The sequence below is a fragment of the Malaclemys terrapin genome, chromosome 21 (assembly GCF_027887155.1).
Source record: "Malaclemys terrapin pileata isolate rMalTer1 chromosome 21, rMalTer1.hap1, whole genome shotgun sequence".
NCBI lineage: Eukaryota > Metazoa > Chordata > Testudines > Emydidae > Malaclemys > Malaclemys terrapin.
The window spans coordinates 17003108-17027424 of record NC_071525.1 but is presented as its reverse complement, the minus strand read 5'-3'; the positions used below and the strand labels follow the sequence as shown (position 1 = coordinate 17027424).

The 24317-nt window shown below is 58.1% G+C and overlaps 1 protein-coding gene and 1 non-coding gene across 2 annotated transcripts in view; one reads left to right on the top strand and one right to left on the bottom strand.

The window, feature by feature from the left end:
* The window catches only part of LOC128827358 (HAUS augmin-like complex subunit 5), a 90530-nt gene that overhangs the window by 58899 nt on the left and 7314 nt on the right, over positions 1-24317 (top strand). The window contains 9 exon segments of the mRNA XM_054011214.1: positions 8339-8484; positions 8891-9049; positions 9233-9344; positions 9789-9934; positions 10785-10899; positions 11135-11214; positions 16865-16920; positions 17122-17220; positions 17773-17898. Of these exon segments, the coding sequence (XP_053867189.1) occupies positions 8339-8484; positions 8891-9049; positions 9233-9344; positions 9789-9934; positions 10785-10899; positions 11135-11214; positions 16865-16920; positions 17122-17220; positions 17773-17898 (1039 nt within the window).
* On the bottom strand, positions 19419-19611 carry LOC128827586 (U2 spliceosomal RNA). The gene has a single exon (XR_008443005.1). It is a non-coding gene; the product is annotated as a U2 spliceosomal RNA (small nuclear RNA).

Here is a 24317-nt window from a genome sequence, read left to right as displayed (position 1 = left end):
CAGGAGCTTTTCCCTGATAGGCAGCTGGGTGGAGTGAGTTGTGAGCATCTCAGCTCTGTTCCTAGCAAACATGTGTCTGAAGCACAAAATCAACACCCCGGAGGTATTAACCAGGGCTGGCTGAACATACGGTTACCATACGTCCGGATTTCCCCGGACATGTCCGGCTTTTTGGTCCTCAAATACCCATCCGGGGCAATTGCCAAAAAGCCGAACTTGTCCGGGAAAATACTAGTCCCCTGCTTACCTTAGAGCGGCTCCAGCAGGCTGCGAGCTGCAGGCGAATTCCCCCGCGGCGGCGGCTGCTGCTGCTCCCCCCAGACACCTCAGCTTTGTGTAGCGGAAGAGCGGAGCTGCCCGAGCGCTACCGGCTTCACGGTTTGCTGGGCAGCCCCCAGACCTCCAGACCCTGCGCCCCCGGCCGGGCGCTTCCCCAGCGCAGCCGGAGCCAGGGAGGAGAAGTGCACGGCCGGGGGCGCAGGGTCTGGAGGTTCTGGGGGCTGCCCGTGAAGCCGGTAGTGCTCGGGCAGCTGTTTCGCGTGGCTGGGAGGGAGGAGGGGGAATGCGGGGCGCTCAGGGGATGGGGCGGAGTTGGGGCGGGGACTTTGGGGAAGGGGCGGGGTCAGGGTCCAGTGGAGTGTCCTCTTTTTTTAATTTTTAAATATGGTAACCCTAGCTGAACAGGCCATGAGGACAGAGCTCTCCTCTGCCCCCTAGAGGGGAAGTGGGAATTAGCAGGGAAGCCAGGGCAGTGGTTCTCAAACTTTTGTGTTGATGACTCCTTTTACACATTACAGAAGCAGTTTTTCCTCTCCTGGAATTGACACCTCCTCATCTATTATTGGGAGTGGACTACATCCACCCTGATTGAATTGGTCCTATCAACACCGGTTCTCCACTTGCGAAGTAACTCCCTGCTCTCCATGTGTCAGTATATAATGCCTGCATCTGTAACTTTCACTCTATGCACCCGAAGAAGTGAGGTTTTTACTCACGAAAGCTTATGCCCAAATAAATCTGTTAGTCTTTAAGGTGCCACCAGACTCCTTGTTGTCCTTTTACACAGCAAGCCTTTGCAGTGCAATCCCCCTTAGAGATTAAAATCACCTTTTTATATTGAATACTATCAGGGCCGGCTCCAGCATTTCTGCCGCCCCAAGCAATAAAAAAAAAAGCCGCGATCATAATCGTGACCAGCGGCGGCAATTGGGAAAAAAAAAAAAAGCCGGGATCGGCGGCGGCAGTTCGGCGCCAGGTCCTTCGCTCCTAGAGGGAGTGAGGGACCTGCCGCCCCCGAATTGCCGCACGTGCCGCCCCTCTCCCTCCGCCGCCCCAAGCACCTGCTTGTTAAGCTGGTGCCTGGAGCCGGCCCTGAATACTATTATAAATGCTGGAGGTGACAGCTTGCGACACCCCCTCCCCCATGTAATCACCTCACGGCCCCAGTTTGGGAACCCCTGGGGTACAGAATGGCTCAGCAAAGACCCCAGAGGGAATTCAGTCTCCAGGGCACGTGAGCTGCGCCTTATCTTTGTTCTGCCAGAAGCCTCCAGGTGGCGCTGTTACAAATGGCGTAGGGGCCACCTTGGGGCCTATGGTGCGACCCACGGGAATGGGGGACAATGCAAATTGCAGCTCCCAGCAGGTCCTGCCACCCCGAACTACGGGCCCTGTCCCCCCAACTACAGCTCCCGGCAGGCCCCGCCCCCACCGAACTATGGGCCCCGCCCCCCCAACTACAGCTCCCGGCAGGTCCCGCCACCCCGAACTACGGGCCCCGCCCCCCCGAACTACAGCTCCCGGCAGGCCCCGCGGCTCCCATCGGGCTTTGCGGCAGCGGCTGGCACGCCTGGCTGTTCGGTCCCGGCATGGAGCGGGGCGGACCCGCGCTGGAGCTGAAGCTCTGGGCGGCCCAGGAGATGGGGCTGCCCCCCGCGAAGGTGCCCCCCGACGGGGCCTTCCGCCGGTGAGAGCCCCGGGCCCCCCAGCGCAGGATCCCCCCGGTTCCCCCCCTGCTCCCCGGGACTTCCCCCGTCTCCTGTTCCCCGGGTTCCCGTTTCCCTCCTTGTCCTCCCCGGGCTCCTGCAGCTCTCTCCCCCGGCCCCCTTCCCCTGTTCCCTCGGGGTCCCCGCTTTGGGGGGCGGCCTCGCTCCTCCCTCCTTGGACCCCCCGTGTCCCCTCTCCTTGGTACCTCCCTCCCTTCCTGCCCCAGCCCCCCCCCACGCCTATCATACACCCCCCCCCCGGAACCTCTCTACCAACCCCCCTGCCCTATGGCCCCCACCCCACCTGGCCCCATTCATTATGTTACAGCTGTGGGACCAGACCCCTCCCCCTCTGCTCTCCCCCAGAAAAGGGCCTGCCAGCCCCGGAGATGTTACCCCCGAGCCCTGTGAGGTTACCCGGATGAGCCAGGCCTGGTGGGGGGAGGGAAGGAAAAGGGGCAGGGACGTGAGGGGGGATATACAGCCCTGAACCGAGGGCCTCCCATGCTCCTTGTAGAGGTTTCCAGTCGTGTCCCCCTGGGCTGACGCTGTCGCTCTGTATCCCCAGGATGTGCTCAGGCCAGTGTGCGGAGATCTGGAGATATGTCACCCAACACGTTGTTGTACTTAAAGTACTGCACAGGATCTTTTCAGGGGGAATAAGGCAAAACGCCACATTTATTAGTAATACATGTATTCATTAACACTGTATTATATGTATATAATATATTACACTTACACTCACACACACACACAAACACACTCCGTCTTGTTGTTACCAATTAGTTGCTCGCCTTAACTTCACTGGCCAGGTGAGTTAGATGGGGGAGGGGGTGGAGCCGGGCTTCTGCCGATCCGGATCGATGCTCCCATGTTGACAAGACGAGACCCGGGGTCCTCTGCAAGACACCTCACTTTTATAGCAGCTTTCCTCTTATGCAAATCTAGACCAGATTCAAACTCTGTGTCTGTGTCCATTGGTCCTTTGTGCTGCTTTCTTTTGAGTGTTGTCCCAATGCTGCAAAGAGGGTGTTTCCAAAAGAAGGTGCTTGCTTCTAACCCCCCGAGGCAGTCGGTATGTCTGCTTGTCTTTAATGAGCCCACTTGACACGTTTTATTGTCCTTGGGTCTGGCTCCCAGCCCCTCTCCAACAGTTGAGGCTGTCTGGAGGTGCTGCCTTCCATGCCTTGCTCATCCACACCTCATTCATTCAACAGGGCAATTGATTAAGAGTGGGGGGGGGGGGAGAGCTCTTGTTCTACTGCTAGCAAAAAGAATTTTTTCTTCTATCTTATTCTATCCTTAGGGGCTATAATATTATACCAAGGGCAATGCAAAGTTTCTAAATGAGGCTTTGATACAAAGTCCCATGAAAACAGAGGTCACACGTGGGTAGACCCACCACAAGCTTATATGAAGAGGCACAATGTAAAGTCATATGAAAATTATCAGAGATTTATCTACAACGTGCACCACCAGAGGTGAGAGGAATGGGGCGTGGGGCCTTTCCCCTCAAAGGGGGGGGAGGGATAGCTCAGTGGTTTGAGCATTGGCCTGCTAAACCCAGGGTTGTGAGTTCAATCCTTGAGGGGGCCACTTGGGGATCTGGGGCAAAATCAGTACTTGGTCCTGCTAGTGAAGGCAGGGGGCTGGACTTGATGACCTTTCAAGGTCCCTTCCAGTTCTAGGAGATGGGATATCTCCATTATAAAAAGGGCCGCTGGCTCCCACCCGGCCCCACAGCAGGGGACTGGCTGGTTCAGGAAGGCAGGGAATGGGACATGGGGCTTTCTGCTTTTCAGGTCTCCTCCTAGAGCCAGGGGTAGAGTCCTGGCTCCCGGTCCCCCTGCTCTAACCACTGGAACCCACTCCCCTCCCAGAGCCATTGCTGTTTCTGCAGTAGATTCATCCCTCTCTCTTTCCTCACAGGAATGTGAAGAAGATCCGAGGGAACTTGCTGTGGTATCCTTTCCTCGTCCCCCTCTGCCCTTGGGGACTTGTTACTATGGGCAACTTTCTCACCAAGGGGCCCATCCAGCCCAGTATCCCACCCCGTCCCTGCCTCCTAGATCAAGCCCCTCGGCCCATCCAGTCTGGTGTCCCTGTTCCCCTATAGCAGTGGGGAGCGGGTTTAATTTCCTTGTTGACCCTTGGCTGGCGTCTGTCTCCTGGCCTTGGACCCCCCGTGCCTGGTGGCTTCGACCTCTCCCTGACATCTGTCCGTTCAGGCCTCTGTCGCTCTCCACGTTCAGCCTCCTTTACTCAGGCCTTGCCTCAGGTACCAGCATCTGGAGGAGGCAGAGGTGAGGGGGCCAGTGGAGACTGCTGGTTGAATGGGGTATGGGGCAGGTGTGGATAGGGGCGTGTGGGTGAGGGCTGTCAGTGGGATGGGATGGGACGAGTGTTGTGGGTGGGACTGGGTGATGCTATGCGGTGTGGTGGGTGGGAGCGGTGGGTAGGGGATGGTAATCGGGATTTGGAGGGGCGGGGACGGGGATCAGGGTGCTGTGGGGTGGGATAGAGTGGATCAGGGTAGGGGATGGAGTCGTGGGGCAAGGTGAGGATCAGGTGGTGCTATGGGGTGGGATAGGGTGGGAGCTGTGGGTGGGAAGTCAGTTGGGGTGGGATTGTGATGCAGAGGGGTGCTATGGGGTGGGATAAGGTAGGGGTGTGACGAACTGGGCCTGTTCTCACGGTGGTCTGTGAATGCTGACAGGGGAGTGTGCTGGGATAGTCTGCATTGCAGAATGGGATCTGCCCGAGGGCGCCCGAGGGCGCATACCTGAGTGTGTAACATGAGAACCCAGGAAGGGGTTGAAGGCGAGGCGACTCCTTAGCCCGGGAAACTGAACAAAGGCTGTGGGAGGGGTCGTAAAAGGAGAGTGCTGGAAGCAGGGAGAAGGAGGCTGGAGAGATGGCTGGGAGGCAGGGATGGCTCTGACCCCCCCAAAGGGGGGTGGGCGGGCATGCCCTGGGACCCCAAGCTGGACCTAACTGAGGGGGGGCCCTGTTGTCTGTGCCTGCAAGACCTGTCTTGGACTGTATTCCTGTCATCCAAATAAACCTTCTGCTTTACTGGCTGGCTGAGAGTCGCAGTGAATCTCGGGAAGAGGGGTGCAGGGCCCTAACTCCCCCACAATCCGCAACAAGGGGACAGAGGGTGTCTTGTTGCTCAGCTGTTGGTCTTGGAAATGGGGGTGGGATCAGTGGGGCGGGAGAATGGGGTGCTGTGGGGTGGAAGAGGGGCCCTGCCATGGGGTGAGCAGGATGCCTGGGTCTATAGCGGTGGGTGGATGGGGGGCACACTCAAGGGCGAGGCTGTCCAGGAGAAGCCCCACCCCCAGTCGGTGTCCCCCCCTCCTCACAGGGAAAGCCCAGCAGGTTGGAACCGGAGCAGGAGCGGCGCCGGAAGCTGGCCCAGGGCGTGGCCCGCCTGCGTGGGGAGCTGCAGCAGTTGGACCTGCAGATGGAGACGGCCCAGCGCGAGGTCATGGCTGACGGTAAGGGGGGAGCCCCAAGGATCTGTGGGGCCAGCATAGTGTGTGCCCCCAGCGCTCTACCCCAGCCCATCACTGTGGGGGTGGGGGGCACAAAGTCCACCCCAGTCCTCCCATCTGTTCTCCCCCAGCACACAGTGGGACCGTCCCCCTGCAGCCCAGATCCATTTCCCCCACTTCTTCGTGGGGGTCAGGATTGTTCCCCTACCCTGCCCTCCTTGGGGGCACCATCTCCCCACGTGGTCTCTTCCCCAGCCGCAAGGTTCCCGTGGCCCATGGGGCTGCTGCTTTTTCCCCCCATGCTCCCTCCCCAGACAATTGCCTGTGGGATTCACACCCATCACCTCAGGATTCCTGGGTTCTGTCTCCTACTCTGGGAGCAGGGGAGGGGGAGAGGCTGGGAGCCAGGACTCCTGGGTTCTATCCCCAGCTCTGGGAGGGGAGTGGGACCTAGCGGTTAGCATCTGGGGCTCGGGGTGGGGTTTCCCTGATGCTCTTTCTCCTCCCACCCCACAGAGGTCTCCCTGGAGGCGGCCCAGGAGCGGATCAGCGACGCCCAGCGCCGCTCCCTGCTGCTCAAGGCCTATGCGGCCCGCACGGCCAAGGAGCGCCAGCAGCTGCAGGCCAGTGTAACACAGCTGGGGGGCGGCTGGAGCAGCTGCAGGACATCAGCAGGTGTGTGGGGGGGGGGGTTCCATCCTTAGCATGGGGTCCCCACTGCTCCTGGTCACATCCCCCAGAATCCTTTGCTCCCGAAGCACTACCCAGTGAACATCTCTGCTGGGTAGTAACTCCCAGAATCCTTTGTTCCTTGGGAGGGGGTCCCATGACATGTGGCATTAGGGATAGGGGACTGCCCATCCTGGGTAGCATCTCTCTGGATCCTTTGCTCCATGGCAGAGTCCCACTGGGGATGGGGCCTGGGTTGGGGTGAGGGTGGGGGGATGTCCTGAACTGCGCTTCCCCCCCTCCCCCACCCTATTTTCACGGCCTCCTCTGGTCTCTGCAGAAAGGCCAAGGTGGAGCTGACGGTGGGAGGGAAGGTGCCTGACCTCGGATTTTGCTGGCGTGGAGCCTGAAGTACTGGTGAGTGGGGAGGGGACAGTGGGTAGATTCCCGGGTGGGCGGAGAGGAATTTGGGAATCCTGCTGCCCTGTGCTAGTTGGGGATTGTGATCTGGGGATCCCAGTCCTGGGATCTTGAGGGGATCTGGGGATCCCAAGGCAGGATCTAGTGACACAGGGTACCCGGTGATCTGAGCCCTGTGAATGCCAGCATGGGGCTCTGGTGATCTCACCGTGGGATCTGGTGATGGGGTTTGTTGGGGAGGAGGAGCGAATCGGACTGAGCCTGGTGCCGGGACCCGGGGGGAGTCTGTCAGGCCATTGGCAATCAGGTCTTGGGATCCTGAGGGATCTCACTGAGCCTGGTGCCTGGATCCCAATAAAGGGGGAGGATCCAGTAGATCCTGGTGATTCCACCAGTGATTCCTGGTGATCTGCAGCTTTCTTGAGGGCCGTCATCTCCTCCCCACCCCGGGAACCCGTCCAAGTGTCTGTCCGTCTCTCCGCAGAGGGACGTGCGGACGGCCTGCCAGCTGCGCTTCCACTTCCTGAAGTCGCTCATCGAGCACAGCACGTCTGGGGCCCTCCCGTAAGAGCCTGCGAGCTCCCCTGCCCTCCCCTTCCCCTCCGCCGCTCTGTTTCTGACCCGCCCCATGTGTGTGTCTCTCAGCAGCGGGACAAGCGAGGAGCTGCTGGAGGCATCCTACCGGCACTGGTTGAGCACGGTGGAGGTAACGGGAGAGGGAGGCGCAATAGGGTAGGGACCCTGGGGACGTCTCGCATGATGCAGAGATGCAGCCACCTCTGAGCTGGGAACAGCTGCACGTAACACTGCACTGGGTCAGCTCACCTGGTGCTAAGGTGCAGCCACAGCTGGGAGGGGCACCTGCGCGCCCCTTAGCGCCGGGCATTGGGGCAGCCCTGACTGCTGGGGGATCCCCCCCACCCTGCTCCCTTCAGCACAGCGCCCCCTAGCACTGCACTGGGGTATTGGAGCCAGCCCTGATGGAGGGTACAGGGTCCCTCATCCCACCTCTCTGCCCACGCAGGACATCGTGGGTTCCCACCCTCCCAACCACGGCCTGTCAGCCCTGGAGCACCTGGCCCTGGAGAACACCCTGCAGATGCTAGAGCTCACCAGCCGCATTGACATTTCCCGCGACGTAGAGGCGCTCAAGTGGGTACCACTAAGGGGGTGGCAGTGTGGGTGCATGGTGCTGTACGGAGCCGTCGCCCCCCCAGTGGTGGTGGCTTGTACTGGGGGGCGGGTAGGGTGGCAGAGTCAGAGCTTGGGAGAGGGGCTGCTGTGGGGCTTTGGCCCCCTGGTGGTGGCAGTTTGTACTGCAGGGGGCAGAGTCAGGGCTCTGGGGGGCTGTCACCCCAGCGGTGCTGCAGTGACCCATGGCACCAGTGCGGGGGCCTGTACCTCTGCCCTCTGGCCTGCAGGTTCCGCTACGAGAGCGCCCGCCTGGAGACCTGGCGGGGCCGCCAGCAGCCCTGCCCTCGGTCCGGGGCCTCATACAGGTGAGTGGGGACATGGGGAGGGGCAGGCAGGGCTGCATCTGGGGGCTGGGCAGTCCCAATGGGTAGGATATAGTGCGGGGGGGGGGCACATCGGGGGGCTGGAGGTTCCGGGGGCTGGGATATAGCAGGGGAGGGGACTGTATCTCAGTGCTGGGGGGTCCCAGGGACTGCGGGGGGACCTCAGGGCCATATCTCCAGCTGGGATATAGTGGGGGAGGGGGCAGTGTCCCCTGGCCCCTCCTTACCTGCTCCCTCCCCCTGGCTGCAGGAAGACTGGAGCAGGTGTGAGGAGCTGTGGGTGCAACGGCTCCCCCTACAGGCCCGGGAGCAGCGCGGCACGGCCCAGCTGGTCTCCCTCCTGCAGGAGATGCACCGGCTGCTGGCGGACGGCTCGGAGCGTGCCATCCTCACCAGGTAGCTGCCCCAGCCCCTGGGAGACACCCCGCCCCCTGCGCTCACCCCTGCACAGTTGGTGACCACCCACTCCTGGGAGACCATCCCCTGCTGGGGAGACTTCCCGCTCCAGGGGTCCCCCTGCGCTGTGAGGGCCCCCTGGAGAGCGCTCCCTGTTGGGGAGACTACCCTGTTCCGTGGGGTCCCCCTGTGCTGTTGGGGCCTGTGGTGGGCACCCCCTGCCAGGGAGACATCCCCACCACCCAGGGTCCCTCCTGCACAGTTTGTGACCACCCACCCCTGGGAGAGTGCCCCCTGCTGGGAAGATTCCCTGCCCATGTGGTCCCCCCCGCCCCAGACCTACAGAGTGCGCCCCCTGCTGGTCCCCATCCGCCCGCTGAGCCGGCCTATCCCGCCCGGTCCCCAGGGCAGTGCTGGAGCTGGAGCTGCGGGCTGTGCGGCGGGCGGGGCTGCGGGATGGGCTGCACCGGGGCTGTCGGGAGCTGGAGTGGGAGGCGAGTGCCCGCCACGCCGAGCTGCAGGCCTTGCAGAGCAAGCGGCAGCGCATCTTGGATTTCCGCCACCGGTAGAGGGGGTGCATGCTGGGGGGAATATAGGGGTCTGGTGATGATGGGGGAAGGGAGGGAGTGGACAAGTTGTGGGAGGATGGGGGTGCCTTCTGGGGGGAAAGGGAGGGATCGCAGGGCTGAATATAGCGGTGCCTTCCTGGCACGGGGGGAGCAGGGACACTGTCTCGAAGCAACCCCAGGACTGAACCCCCCCCTCCCCAATACACCCAGCGCGAAAAGCAGCAGCACATCTGGGCGCTGATCAAAGGCACCTCCTGCATCAAATCCCAGCTCTGCAAGGACCAGGCCGAGGTGAGACACCCCCACCCGCCCGCACTATGGAGGAGGCTGTGGGGCGAGACTGAGGGGCACTGGCAGGGCTGCTGGAGTGGGCCCCAGGATTTGGATGGCAGGGAGCTGCTGGTTGGGCCTGAGGGGGCATGGCAGGGGGCTGTGGGGCTCAGGGCTGGGAGGGCAGGGGGTTGTGGGGCAGGACTGAGGGGCACTGGCAGGGCAGGGGGCTGTGGGGGTCAGGGCTGGGAGGGCAGGAGGCTGTTGGGCAGAACTGAGGGGTACCGGCAGGGTTGGGGGATTGGGGCTCAGGGCTGGGAGGGCAGGGGGTTCTGGGGCAGGAAAGAGGGGCACTGGCAGGGCTGGAGGTGTGGGGCTCAGGGCTGGGAGGGCAGGGGGCTGTGGGGCAGGACTGAGGGCTGGGACTGAGGGGCACCAGCATGGTCTCCCCCCACTCTCTCTCAGGTCCAGGCCTTCGTGCAGAGGAAGCTTCTGGGCCCGGAGCAGGACGTGACGCTGGAGTCGCAGCGGCTGCACGGGGGGGTGGAGCGCGAGGTCCGGCAGCTGGGGGCCATCGCCCTCCCCTGACTTCTGCGCCGCGGCCTCCTGGGGTGAGTCCCCCACCCCCCGCTCTGTCTGAACTGCCCTGTTCCCCTCGTCCCCTCTTGGGGTGCCCCAGGGGCTGGATCCCCATATGGGGGGAGCCCCCGGCCTTAGCGGGGAGTACCTTGGATGGAGGGCTGTGCTCCCTATCCCCCGCTACTGGACTTGGGGTATGCAGGATTCCTGGGATCTTGTCCCCCCTCCCCCCGCCTGTGCCCCATTGAAACAGGGCTCAGACCCGCCCCGAGATCTGCAGGTTCGAGGGGGTAGGTGCCCGCAGAGCAGTACTGATACTTTGCTTCTCTGCCCCATGCTGGGGGCGCCTGTCCTCTGCGAGGAGCATCAGTACTTGGGCAGTGGTATTAATGCTGCAGTAGCGGCATCGAGACAAGCAGGAGCGTTGGTGCTGGGGAATACTAATGAAAACCCGGTGTTCTCTGGGAGGAGAGCTAATACCCTGAGAATGGGGCAGGGGCTTTAATACTCTGGTGGGAGCATGAATACTCCCTCCAGGGTAATAATAATCTGAGAGCATCGGTACCCGACATCTGGGGTGGGAGGATTAATACTTTCTGGGCTGATAATGCTCTAGGAGCATTGGTAGCCTATAGCGGTGAGAGGAGCATTGATACTCTCTGAGATATTAATACTCTGCACTGGTATCTGCTCTCCTGGGGGTACCAATGCTGTACTACCCTGGCAGGCGGCTGTGACGACGGGGCCCCGCAGCCCTTCCCGGGGAGCAGGGGGGGAGGTGGGCTGGGCTGGGGTGCCTGGTGAGGATGGGGGGGTGCCGGAGAGTGGGGGGTTCAGGGGCTGATCCTTGGCTGCCCTGACCCAGTCGTCCCCGGCCTCCAGGTCCCAGCAGGTCCCGGCCCACGAGCTCTCCATCCATAGGCTGAGCCGGACGGCGCTCGCCCAGCACCGGGCCTTCCTCACTGTGTGCCAGGCTTCCGGCTTCCCTCTCTACAAGGTGAGACGCACACTTGGTGGAGCAATGGGGCAGGGAGCGGAGAGGTCTCCCCACAGGGCAGGAGTGAGACCCTCTTCTGGGGGGAGATGGGATGGGGGGCCCTGGAGGAGGGGGTGGGGCAGGAGCACCCCCCTAGTTTATTCTGCATTAAACCTCCCTAGAGCCCCATGGGGAGTGATCTTGGGCGGGGGGGGGGGCAAGGCCCTGTCTCCCCTCACCCCCGTCTCTGCCCCAGGCCCCGGAGCACCTCCTGCCCCACGTGGCTGAGCTGAAGAAGGAGCTGCTGGCCCTGCGTGCCCAGCTGGGCTACAAGAAGTGGAAGATTGGACAAATGACCAGGGAGGAGTATAAAAATATTGCTCAGGCGTGCAGGAGTGAAATCAGGAAGGCCAAATCACACTTGGAGTTGCAGTTAGCAAGAGATGTTAAGAGTAACAAGAAGGGTTTCTTCAGGTATGTTAGCAACAAGAGGAAAGTGTGGGCCCCTTACTGAATGAGGGAGGAAACCTAGTGACAGAGGAAGTGGAAAAAGCTAATGTACTCAATGATTTTTTTGCCTCTGTCTTCACGCACAAGGTCAGCTCCCAGATTGCTGCACTGGGCAGTACAGCATGGGGAGAAGGTGACCAGCCCTCTGAGGAGAAAGAAGTGGTTCGGGACTATTTAGAAAAACTGGACGTGCACAAGTCCATGGGGCCGGATGCGCTGCATCCGAGGGTGCTAAAGGAGTTGGCGGATGAGATTGCAGAGCCATTAGCCATTATTTTTGAAAACTCATGGCGATCGGGGGAGGTCCCAGATGACTGGAAAAAGGCTAATGTAGCGCCCATCTTTAAAAAAGGGAAGAAGGAGATCCGGGGAACTACAGGCCAGTCAGCCTCACCTCAGTCCCTGGAAAAATCATGGAGCAGGTCCTCAAGGAATCAATTATGAAACATTTAGAGGAGAGGAAAGTGATCAGGAGCAGTCAGCATGGATTCACAAAGGGGAAGTCGTGCCTGACTAACCTAATTGCCTTCTATGATGAGATAACTGGCTTTGTGGATGAGGGGAAAGCAGTGGATGTGTTATTCCTTGACTTTAGCAAAGCTTTTGATACGGTCTCCCACAGTATTCTTGCCGCCAAGTTAAAGAAGTATGGGCTGGATGAATGGATGTAAGGTGGCTAGCAAGCTGGCTAGATCGTCGGGCTCAACGGGTAGTGATCAATGGCTCCATGTCTAGTTGGCAGCCGGTTTCAAGCGGAGTGCCCCAAGGGTCGGTCCTGGGGCTGGTTTTGTTTAATATCTTTATTAATGATCTGGAGGATGGTGTGGACTGCACTCTCAGCAAGTTTGCAGATGACACTAAACTAGGAGGCGTGGTAGATACACTAGAGGGTAGGGATTGGATACAGAGGGACCTAGACAAATTAGAGGATTGGGCCGAAAAAAACCTGATGAGGTTCAACAAGGACAAGTGCAGAGTCCTGCACTTAGGACGGAAGAATCCCATGCACTGCTACAGACTAGGGACCGAATGGCTAGGTAGCAGTTCTGCAGAAAAGGACCTAGGGGTCACAGTGGACGAGAAGCTGGATATGAGTCAACAGTGTGCTCTTGTTGCCAAGAAGGCTAACGGCATTTTGGGCTGTATAAGTAGGGGCATTGCCAGCAGATCGAGGAACGTAATCGTTCTCCTTTATTCGACATTGGTGAGGCCTCATCTGGAATACTGTGTCCAGTTTTGAGCCCCACACTACAAGAAGGATGTGGAAAAATTGGAAAGAGTCCAGCGGAGGGCAACAAAAATGATTAGGGGTCTGGAGCACATGACTTATGAGGAGAGGCTGAGGGAACTGGGATTGTTTAGTCTCCAGAAGAGAAGAATGAGGGGGGATTTGATAGCAGCCTTCAACTACCTGAAGGGGGGTTCCAAAGAGGATGGAGCTCGGCTGTTCTCAGTGGTAGCAGACGACAGAACAAGGAGCAATGGTCTCAAGTTGCAGTGGGGGAGGTCCAGGTTGGATATCAGGAAAAACTATTTCAGTAGGAGGGTGGTGAAACACTGGAATGCGTTACCTAGGGAGGTGTGTTGTACTTAAAGTACTGCACAGGATCTTTTCAAGGGGAATAAGGCAGAACGCCACATGTATTAGTAATACATGTATTCATTAACACTGTATTATATGCATATAATATATTACACTTACACTCACACACACACACAAACACACTCCGTCTTGTTGTTACCAATTAGTTGCTCCCCTTAACTTCACTGGCCAGGTGAGTTAGATGGGGGAGGGGGTGGAGCCGGGCTTCTGCCGATCCGGATCGATGCTCCCATGTTGACAAGACGAGACCCGGGGTCCTCTGCAAGACACCTCACTTTTATAGCAGCTTTCCTCTTATGCAAATCTAGACCAGATTCAAACTCTGTGTCTGTGTCCATTGGTCCTTTGTGCTGCTTTCTTTTGAGTGTTGTCCCAATGCTGCAAAGAGGGTGTTTCCAAAAGAAGGTGCTCGCTTCTAACCCCCGAGGCCGTTGATATGTCTGCTTGTCTTTAATGAGCCCACTTGACACGTTTTATTGTCCTTGGGTCTGGCTTCCAGCCCCTCTCCAACAGTTGAGGCTGTCTGGAGGTGCTGCCTTCCATGCCTTGCTCATCCACAACTCATTCATTCAACAGGGCAATTGATTAAGAGTGGCGGGGGGAGAGCTCTTGTTCTACTGCTAGCAAAAAGAAATTTTTCTTCTATCTTATTCTATCTTTAGGGGCTATAATATTCTACCAAGGGCAATGCAAAGTTTCTAAATGAGGCTTTGATACAAAGTCCCATGAAAACAGAGGTCACACGTAGGTAGACCCACCACAAGGTTATATGAAGAGGCACAATGTAAAGTGATATGAAAATTATCAGAGATTGATCTACATTGTCCCCCTTTTGACCTCTCAAGAACAATTCTTGAGTGGTCACCATATAAATCTTTTGTATTTGTTGCAAACAAACCAAACAATTATAACCAGGTGAATATAACTAAAACCATTACGATTGACTAAACACCAGATATAACATAAACACAAATGCAAACAATTATAATTATAATAATTGGAAATACAACAAAACCATTACCATTACAATAATTGGGTACATTAACAAACAAAATGAGGCCCAAGTTTGATGCTGCAATAGCCATCAAACAATAAAAGTCACTGAGGTCAGGACCTTCTTAAGCACACACAACAAATAAGATTTTGTAGGAGTACCACAGTTGTTATGCAAGATTAAGCTGATTTGGACTTAAACTAACATTCAGTTGCTAAAATGTTGTAGAATTCCCTGTTTTTAACAGTTGTTCTCAGAGGTTTCTGGGGACCTGAAAGATGGGGCCATACAATTATGGGCCAAGGTCTTACAGGTTATGGGGGCCCAAGAACTACCCTTCAGGGCTTGGGGAAGTAGAACCAGAGTGCATAGAGGAAAGTGTGGAATTAATAATAATACAAGCAAATGTAACTAACAATACAAATATATTAATAACAAAAATTAACAACAAAATGACTATTAGAGAACCTAACAAAAAATAAACCTGATGCATTGGGGACCACCGTTTTTTTTGGACACAAGGGGTGATTGATAAAGTGGATGGACATGGGGGAAGTAGAGAGAGGAAAAGACATTTGCCCTGTCTAGTGTAGTATTCCCTCTTTTTCTGGACCCAATGCTAGCACAGGACACCACTAGAGACAGACACAGAACATGCAACACAGAACACTGAACACAGACTCTGTCATGACACTATAACCATGGTATTTTATAACTCTTCAGCTGGTACCAGCTCTCCTGATGTTCTGGTTCAGAGCCTGAAAGATAGAAGCTTGGAAACAAATTAGCACAGTGCTTTCACCCTGGCAGAACCTGCTTGGTCTCTGCCACAGTGTGTTTGGTACTTGGGGCTGCACGAATGCTAATTAAATGGTGCATTTTTTGTGAGTGTAAATCCTCCCTTTCTCTCAGTAAAAGGGGGTTAACACTCCATCTAGAAAAAATAAAATTCTGTTTTAAAATTTCCAGCCATTTTGCCATGGACTGGAGATCTGAGGCAGAAGCAGGGACTGTTGTTAACTGTTTTAATGGCACTTTGGCCCTGGGAGGAGGAATTTACCCAAATATCCCCCTTCCCAATCTCCAGAGGGGGCCCAAAGGTCTGCCCCCTTCTGGGGTCTCAAATGTTTCTTCTCCTGATGTTACTGCTGCTGTAAGATTTGAGAGTGCTGTTTTAACTCTTTGTACCCAACCTGTTTTTCAGTTTTTTTATCTGTTGCTTGCCTGGGCCCGATCCTGCTTTTTCCAATAAACAGTTCCTTTCCATGGGCACAAGCCTTGTTCCACTACCAATTTAGCAAGGAGGGTGGGCTTTCCAACTAGCCCCCACCCTTCCTGGTCCCATTCCTTAAACATTTTCTTCAAAATTGTGAAATTACCACAATATTACTTACAAAAAACAAAACAAAACAAAAACAAACAAACAAACATAAACCACACTACACTGCCCAAACTCCTATATCCTTCAGAGTTTGGTTTAACAGAACAAGATCTGTATTTTATGTTTTTAACCCACTCTGGGCCAGAGGGAGAGACGCTAAGCTCCCTCTGTATTACTCGGTCTGCTACCACCGAGGGTTCATACACCAATTATACAAATCCTTCCCCGGATCAGAGTGAGAAACACTAAGTTCTCCTCTTTAGCTCAGTCATGAACACAATTTAAACCTAAACTCCTATATCCTTCAGAGTTTGGTTAATTAACTGAAAGTTTACGCTCTTTTTCCTCTAGTGCCAGGCTTGCTAAAGCTGGCGGTGTGCACACCAGTTTTATAATAACTGTGGGTTCTGTGCTTGCTCCCCCTTTCGCATTCTCCACCGAAATGTTGTACTTAAAGTACTGCACAGGATCTTTTCAGGGGGAATAAGGCAAAACGCCACATTTATTAGTAATACATGTATTCATTAACACTGTATTATATGTATATAATATATTACACTTACACTCACACACACACACAAACACACTCTGTCTTGTTGTTACCAATTAGTTGCTCCCCTTAACTTCACTGGCCAGGTGAGTTAGATGGGGGAGGGGGTGGAGCCGGGCTTCTGCCGATCCGGATTGATGCTCCCATGTTGACAAGACGAGACCCGGGGTCCTCTGCAAGACACCTCACTTTTATAGCAGCTTTCCTCTTATGCTAATCTATACCAGATTCAAACTCTGTGTCTGTGTCCATTGGTCCTTTGTGCTGCTTTCTTTTGAGTGTTGTCCCAATGCTGCAAAGAGGGTGTTTCCAAAAGAAGGTGCTCACTTCTAACCCCCCCCCTCCCCCCCCCCCCCCCCCCCCCCCCCCGAGGCCATGGGTATGTCTGCTTGTCTTTAATGAGCCCACTTGACACGTTTTATTGTCCTTGGGTCTGGCTCCCAGCCCCTCTCCAACAGTTGAGGCTGTCTGGAGGTGCTGCCTTCCATGCCTTGCTCATCCACACCTCATTCATTCAACAGGGCAATTGATTAAGAGTGGTGGGGGGGGAGAGCTCTTGTTCTACTGCTAGCAAAAAGAAATTTTTCTTCTATCTTATTCTATCTTTAGGGGCTATAATATTCTACCAAGGGCAATGCAAAGTTTCTAAATGAGGCTTTGATACAAAGTCCCATGAAAACAGGTCACACGTGGGTAGACCCACCACAAGGTTATATACCCACCACAAGGTATATATATGTACCACAAGGCACAATGTAAAGTGATATGAAAATTATCAGAGATTTATCTACAGGTGGTGGAGTCTCCTTCCTTGGAGGTTTTTAAGGCCCGGCTTGACAAAGCCCTGGCTGGGATGATTTAGTTGGGAATTGGTCCTGCTCTGAGCGGGGGTTGGACTAGATACCTCCTGAGGTCCCTTCCAACCCTGAGATTCTATGATTCTAAGAGACAGGCGTTGGCCAGCCTGCAGCAGCGCCAGGGCTCCCCGGGGACCGACGCACAAGGTGAGATCCCCTCCATGGCTCCAGACGGACAGGGGGACGCCCCCCCCCCCACCTGAGGACCCTTCCTAGGGTCTGCAAGGGGCACGAGCCGGCCTGAGGGGCGGCAGGACCATGGCATCCATCCAGCAGCTCAGCACACCCCTCCCCCCGCCCCCCCAAAGCCATAACTCCTCCAGGCCTCACTGACGTCTCTTCCCCCAGCCCTGGTGCAGGCCCTGCGGGACCACGACCGGGAGCAGGCCGGAGCCCTGGGGCCGCGGATCCAGCTGGTGATGGAGCAGTGCAGGCAACGCATCGAACGTTATTGTTCTCTAATAAAATTTATATCTTGATTTTATCAGTTTAATCCTCATTTATTCTATACGATTAAGCCGCTACCTTGATCTATATAGCAGTATATCTGCTACACTAAGCACAAGCAGTGGGAATGCATCCTACTGCTCCTAAAACTCAGCCCAAACTGCTGGCCTCTACTCCAGCATGCCACCGGGCCCCGCCACTGCCAACTCTACCGAGAGTGGTCCTCAGGGCGCTTCCCGAGAGACCCCAGGGGTCTCCAAGCCACAGCAAGTCACCAGCTGCAGAGGAAAGAGGGAGCGGGGGAAAGACCCCCCAGATGCTACCACAGGAAGCTCCCGCATCCCGAGACCAGCCTGCAGGGACATCAGGGAGAGGAGGAACATCCACCCCGCTCCTCAGCCACAGCGAGGTCACCCCGCCGTGGTCCTGCCGCCGGTAGACTCTCCGGCCGACCAGCAGCTGCAACCACCTGGAGCCTGCCCTGCCGTACTTCTGCCGCCAGGGAAGCCCCTCGCAGATGGCCAGCTGCAGGGTGCCCGCCACACCATGCAGCTATCACGGACCAGCCGCCGGAGAACCCCGCTGCCCAGCTGCTGCTCCTCCCGCCAGGGGACTGCTTCCTTGGATCCCAGCCGCCTGGGAAACCCTCCGGCGCCCAGCTGCTGCTCCGGACGCCGGGTAAGTGCCCCAGAGAACCCCAGGACTTACCCGCATGTGGAGACTCTCCCACAGCCCCCCCACCGCCCATGCCGCCGGGGGACCCCTGCCCTGCGTCCTAGCCGCTGCCCCATGTGCGGACTGGGGACCCCTGCGGCGTACCCGAGCCGCCGCTGCCACCGCCGCCTGGGACGTCGAGCGACCTCAGCCCCGCTCCCCGGCTGGCGCTACCCGAGTAGCCTGGGGAGCCCCGTGGCGTGCTCCAGCCGCCGCCGCCCCTCGGGACGCCGGGCAACTCCAGCCCCGCTCCCCAGCCGCTGCTGCTCGACCGCCATGGGGAGCCGCACCACCTGCCCCAGCCATCGCTGCCTGAGCCCCTGGGGGTCTCCTGCACCGCGCCGCTGCCGCCTATACAGCCAGGGGACCCCCACCACCTGCCCCGGCCGCCACCGCCCGAGCGGCCGGGGGCTTCCCACCCTGTGCTCCAGCCGCCAATGCACGCAACGTCCGTGGAGCTCCCTGATGCGCCCCAGCAGATGAGACCCCGGCCCGCCGCCTACCAGCTGCCACAGTGCCTGAGAGAATCGCCTACCCGCCACTCGACGCTCCAGCTGCCGAACGATCCCTACGCAGTCCATCAGCCGCTTCAGCCGCCGGGAGACCCCCCAACCACTCCACTACTGCCCCAGCAGCTAGGGACCCCCCCCCCCACGCTCCTGTTGCCCCAGCCAACAAGAGACCCCCACACCGCCCAGCAGCAGCTGCACCCATCGACCACTCCCCCCCCATGTCCCTCAGTCACCTCGGGAACTCTGCGCTTGCACACTAAGAAATGGGCAGTAGCCCACGAAAGCTTCTGCTCTAATACATTTGTTAGTCTCTAAGGTGCCACAAGGACTCCTGTTCTTTTTGCGGATACAGACTAACACGGCTGCTGCTCTGAAACTTACCTGCGTGCGTGCAAGCCATCGTTCTTGGGGAGTCCTTTGCTGGCAACATTTGCAGTGCTGACTCACAGTCCTCAAGATCAAGCCCTTAGAAGAGAGAACTGTGACTGCAAATCAGAGGTCATCTAGTCCAACCCCCTGCATCCTTCCTGGGACTCTCAGTCCTCTTCTAAGGGCTTGATCTTGTATTACTGAAGTCAGTGGGAATTTTACCACTTGTTTTGCTTGGATCTGAACTGGTTCCATACTGGAGCTCCTGGAACAGTCCTCTCTCCTCCATGTGATCTCATCCTGCTCCCTGCGTAACAATAGGAATATTTTCACAAGGGGAAAGGAATGGAACAATTCCCTTCTATGGAGGGGGGGTAACACAGCTGAGAGACACGTACCCAAAACCCCCACTTCCATAACATGTAAGAACCAATCTTTTCAAAATTTTATGAAAGAGTAAAATAGAAATGAAAAAAGTAGCTGTTCAAGTAGGTAAACCCCCATCAGAAAAAACAACAACATACAAAACAATCAAATGATCTGAGCACCGATAGAACCCAAAAAATTATTTTCTATTTTTTGAACAACCATGTTCTCCCCGGAGGGAGGCGCACCACACCTGGAAGTACTGCAATACCAGGCTGATGCATGGAGTGGAAGGAGCAAGCTCCTATTCCATCTCCCTGGTCCAAAAGCGCGTTTAATATAAAGTTCTCACATCGAGAACATATCAGATATTAAACTGATAAGAACAGATACTACACTTGGACCACAGCTCAGAGAGCCGAGAAGCGATACCTTTCCTCGGAACAGCGCGCTCCCCTCGCGCTCCCAGTGCTTTCTATATCAATAGGACTAACTTTCATACCTTCCTAGCTAAGTGGCAATCGCTGCCCCGAAGTGACTCCGATACACTCACTCAAAGCACCAACTCTCCACACCGAATTCTGCTCCCACACAGAGAATTCTCTCCGCCCGCTTCCTTGGGCTCAGCCCGCTGCTCTGTGTTGCCGCCAGACATTGCTGATCTGCATAACCCCGCCCACTGACGTGTGACGCCTCCCCTCGCTGTCTGCTGCTCTCCCTGCCTGCAACAGACGCGGTGCGCCACGTGCTGCCGGAGCCCCGCTCTTGGAACCAGCCCGTCGGGGCGCGTCCCTCCGCCACTGCTCCAGCCCCCGGCCCGCCCCGTCCCTGCCCTGCGCTCCCCCCGCTGCTGCGCTCAGCGCAGGGAGCCGGGCAGCGAGAGCCGGGCTGTGGATCAAGGGGAGTTTTCTGGGGGCGGGGGGTGTGCAGGGGCGAGGGAATTTCTGGTCCTTAAAAGTGGGGGGGGGGCCACCAGCACCGGAACGTGGCCGCCCCCCTTCCTCCGAGCCCCCTCCCTCACGCTTCGCCTTCACCTGCAGGCCCCGCCCCCGCTCCGCCCCTTCCCCCTCATCCCTGTCCCCACATCGCCCCTTCCCCGATGCCCCGCCCTCACACCGCCCTTCCCTCCTCGTCCCCGCCCTCACGCCTTCCCCGAATCCCCGCTCCCACGTTGCCCCTCCCCCTAAACCCCGCTCATTCCCCCTAATCCCTGTCCCCGCATCGCCCCTTCCCCGATGCCCCGCCCATTCCCCCTAATCCCTGTCCCCGCATCGCCCCTTCCCCGATGCCCCGCCCATTCCCCCTAATCCCTGTCCCCGCATCGCCCCTTCCCCGATGCCCCGCCCTCACACCGCCCTTCCCTCCTCGTCCCCGCCCTCACGCCTTCCCCGAATCCCCGCTCCCACGTTGCCCCTCCCCCTAAACCCCGCCCATTCCCCCTAATCCCCGTCCCCGCATCGCCCCTTCCCCGATGCCCCGCCCATTCCCCCTCATCCCTGTCCCCGCATCGCCCCTTCCCCGATGCCCCGCCCTCACACTGCCCTTCCCTCCTCGTCCCCGCCCTCACGCCTTCCCCGAATCCCCGCTCCCACGTTGCCCCTCCCCCTAAACCCCGCTCATTCCCCCTAATCCCTGTCCCCGCATCGCCCCTTCCCCGATGCCCCGCCCTCACACCGCCCTTCCCTCCTCGTCCCCGCCCTCACGCCTTCCCCGAATCCCCGCTCCCACGTTGTCCCTCCCCCTAAACCCCGCTCATTCCCCCTAATCCCTGTCCCCGCATCGCCCCTTCCCCGATGCCCCGCCCATTCCCCCTAATCCCTGTCCCCGCATCGCCCCTTCCCCGATGCCCCGCCCTCACACCGCCCTTCCCTCCTCGTCCCCGCCCTCACGCCTTCCCCGAATCCCCGCTCCCACGTTGCCCCTCCCCCTAAACCCCGCTCATTCCCCCTAATCCCTGTCCCCCGCATCGCCCCTTCCCCAATGCCCCGCCCTCACACCGCCCTTCCCTCCTCATCCCCGCCCTCACGCCTTCCCCGAATCCCCGCTCCCACGTTGCCCCTCCCCTAAACCCCGCCCATTCCCCCTAATCCCCGTCCCCGCATCGCCCCTTCCCCGATGCCCCGCCCATTCCCCCTAATCCCTGTCCCCCGCATCGCCCCTTCCCCGATGCCCCGCCCTCACACCGCCCTTCCCTCCTCGTCCCCGCCCTCACGCCTTCCCCGAATCCCCGCTCCCACGTTGCCCCGCCCCCTAAACCCCGCCCATTCCCCCTAATCCCTGTCCCCGCATCGCCCCTTCCTCGATGCCCCGCCCTCACACCGCCCTTCCCTCCTCGTCCCCGCCCTCACGCCTTCCCTGAATCTCTCCTCCCACGTTGCCCCTCCCCTCTAGGGCCCGCCCCTGCACCGCCCCTTTCCCTGAGGCCCCACCCCCGCACTGCTCCTTCCCCCCAGGCTCAGCTCCCGCACCCCCCCTTCTCCCCAGGGCCCTGATCCCGCACCGCTTCTTCCTCCATGGCCCCGCCCTCGGCCCCCCCTTTCCCCTCGGCCCCGCCCCTGCACCGCCCAGCGACCCAGGCGCAGGCAGGACCGGGGAGGCGGGAGGGCAGAAAAGGAATCCGGGCCCAGCCTCCCGTTCCCGGGTCCCTCGGGCACATCACTCAGTCTCTCTGGGCCTCAGTTCTCCCGGCCGGGACATGGGGCTGGCGGCGCTTCCCACTCTCGCCCGAGCCTGGGAGGGGAACTACCCTGCGGATTAGGAAGATGCTCAGATACTGGGGTGATGGGGGAGGGGCGCAGGGGGAGCGTATTAGCACCATTGTTTGGTATATGGAGTCTGTTTGGAAACAAACTATTTCCCTCAAGTCATTCCCAAAACCTGTATTCAGCGATAACCTTGGAACAGACAGAGCAGCACGTTTTTTTTCCCATGTAGCCAGCCCCCAACCTGGCGCCAGCTCCTAGTTCTGCCCCATTTCTCCTACTGCGACCCCATCTCACCTCCTGGCCCTGGCTGGGTGGCCATGGGCCCCTCGTGGCAGGGGGCTGTGCAGGGGGGTCTCCTTGCAGCCAGGAGAGGGTGTCTGGTGGGTGCTGTCACCTCTGCCAGAGACCCACAAGAAACCCACTAGCTTCCTCCTCATGTGGGGAGAGGCTCCTACTTTCTGACTTGGGGGTGTGTGTCGGGGGGGAGTTTCTGTGATGTCAGAGCCCGGGGCAAGGGGGGGGATCGAATCATGACTCTGAAGTGGCAGGGCAACCTTCCCCCCACCCCCCAACGCTGCTCAGATTCCTCTAGGGGGCTGGGCTCGGATCTCTAGGGAGGGAGACACAAGAAAAAACACCTGCCACTATGGAACCCAGGAGTCCTGGCTCCCAGTCCCCCTGCTCTAACCTCTACCCCCCTCTGCTCCCAGAGCCAGGGATAGTACCCAGGGGTCCTGGTGCCCAGCTTCCACCCTGCTCTGACCACTAGATCCCACTCCCCTCATCATCATCATCATCCAAGCTGGCCCTAGGGAGATGTGTGTGTCCCTGTCGCCCCCTGCTGGACGGGCTGAGCCCTGCTCTGTGTGTGTGTGTGAGAGAGAGAGACACTGTGTTTGTATCAGTGTTAGTGTGTTGCTGGGCTAACTGCTAGGAAATGCTTTTGCAGGACTTTGTATCCTGCAGTAGATCACACACACACACACACACACACACACACACACACACACACATCCCTCCACAACTCCACACAGCCAGACAGTCACACACGCTGATGCACAAAGGGACTCACACAATCCCAGACACTCAAACACGACACACCAGGGGCACACACTAGCCCACCCCCCCAAAGAGAGGGACAATCACACACACACACACCGGAATAGTCACAATCGTGCTCAGAGACACAACCACACACAGTTCACTGCCACTGCTCCCAACGCAAGGACCTCCTGCCCTGCACAGCATGTGCCGAGGCCTGTGGAACTCACTGCCACTGGACAGCTACCAATAGGAATGGACCTTTCCAAGAGACCAATAGACATAGCCGCGCCCGTCATAGATTACAAGCCCGTATCCGGTGGCCAAGCTAGAACACGCTTAATTCTGCCCCCTTTGTACATTTCAAGCCCGTATCTGGTAGTGGAGCTAGAGCAGAGCTTTTAGAGGGAAGCGCCCCATCTCAATGCAAAGACTCCAAGGGCTGCAGAATCTGCTCCATCCCTGGGGAAAATCTGCTCCTCGTTTCCAGTCTGGATTTGTCTGGCTTCATCCTCCTGCCATCAAGTCTCACTCTGCCTTTGTCAGCTGGGTTAAAGAGCCCTCTGCGCCCCCAAATCTCCTTCCTAGGGGGGAGGTTGGTGGAGAATGGGGGGGGAGGGTTTTGTAATCATTTGATGACTCAGTTTCCCCACTTGCTTGGGTGTGAAGCTCCCCATTGGGCGTGCAGGGCTTAACTTCTCCCTGGGGGAGTGAGACAGAGCCAGATGTCAACTAGGCCTGCCGGGGCTGGAACCTGGAATGGGAGGCCCAAGGCCCAGAGCACATTCTGCAAAGCAGCAGGCAGAACAGGGGGTCTAGGTGTGAACTGCGCCTGGCAAAGATTTACATTGGTGGCTGCTCAGGGCAGGGGGGAAGCAGAGCAGCCAGCATGTGCCAGGCGCTCGTAATTCACCCAGCTAGTCCTCGCTCCTCCACTGTGGACTCCCGCCAGCGCCCTGCCCAGGGGGCCGGCTTCCAGCGCCCGCTTGTGACCTTTCCAAACCAGCCTCTGCAGGTTTTGTCCCAGGAATCCTGACTCCCAGTTCCACCCCCTGCTGTAACCACCAGACCCCACTCCCCTCCTAGAACCAGGGATAGAACCCAGAAGTCCAGACACCGCCCTCCCCCCCCCCCCCACAAACACTAACCACTAGACCCCACTACCCTCCCAGAACCAGGGATAGAACCCAGAAGTCCAGACCCCCCCCTCCCCCCCCCCCACACCAACCACTAGACCCCACTCCCCTCCTAGAACCAGGGATAGAACCCAGAAGTCCAGACCCCGCCCTCCCCCCCCCCCACACACACACTAATCACCAGACCCCATTCCCCTCCTAGAACCAGGGATAGAAACCAGAAGTCCAGGCCCCGCCCCCCTCCCCCCACACAC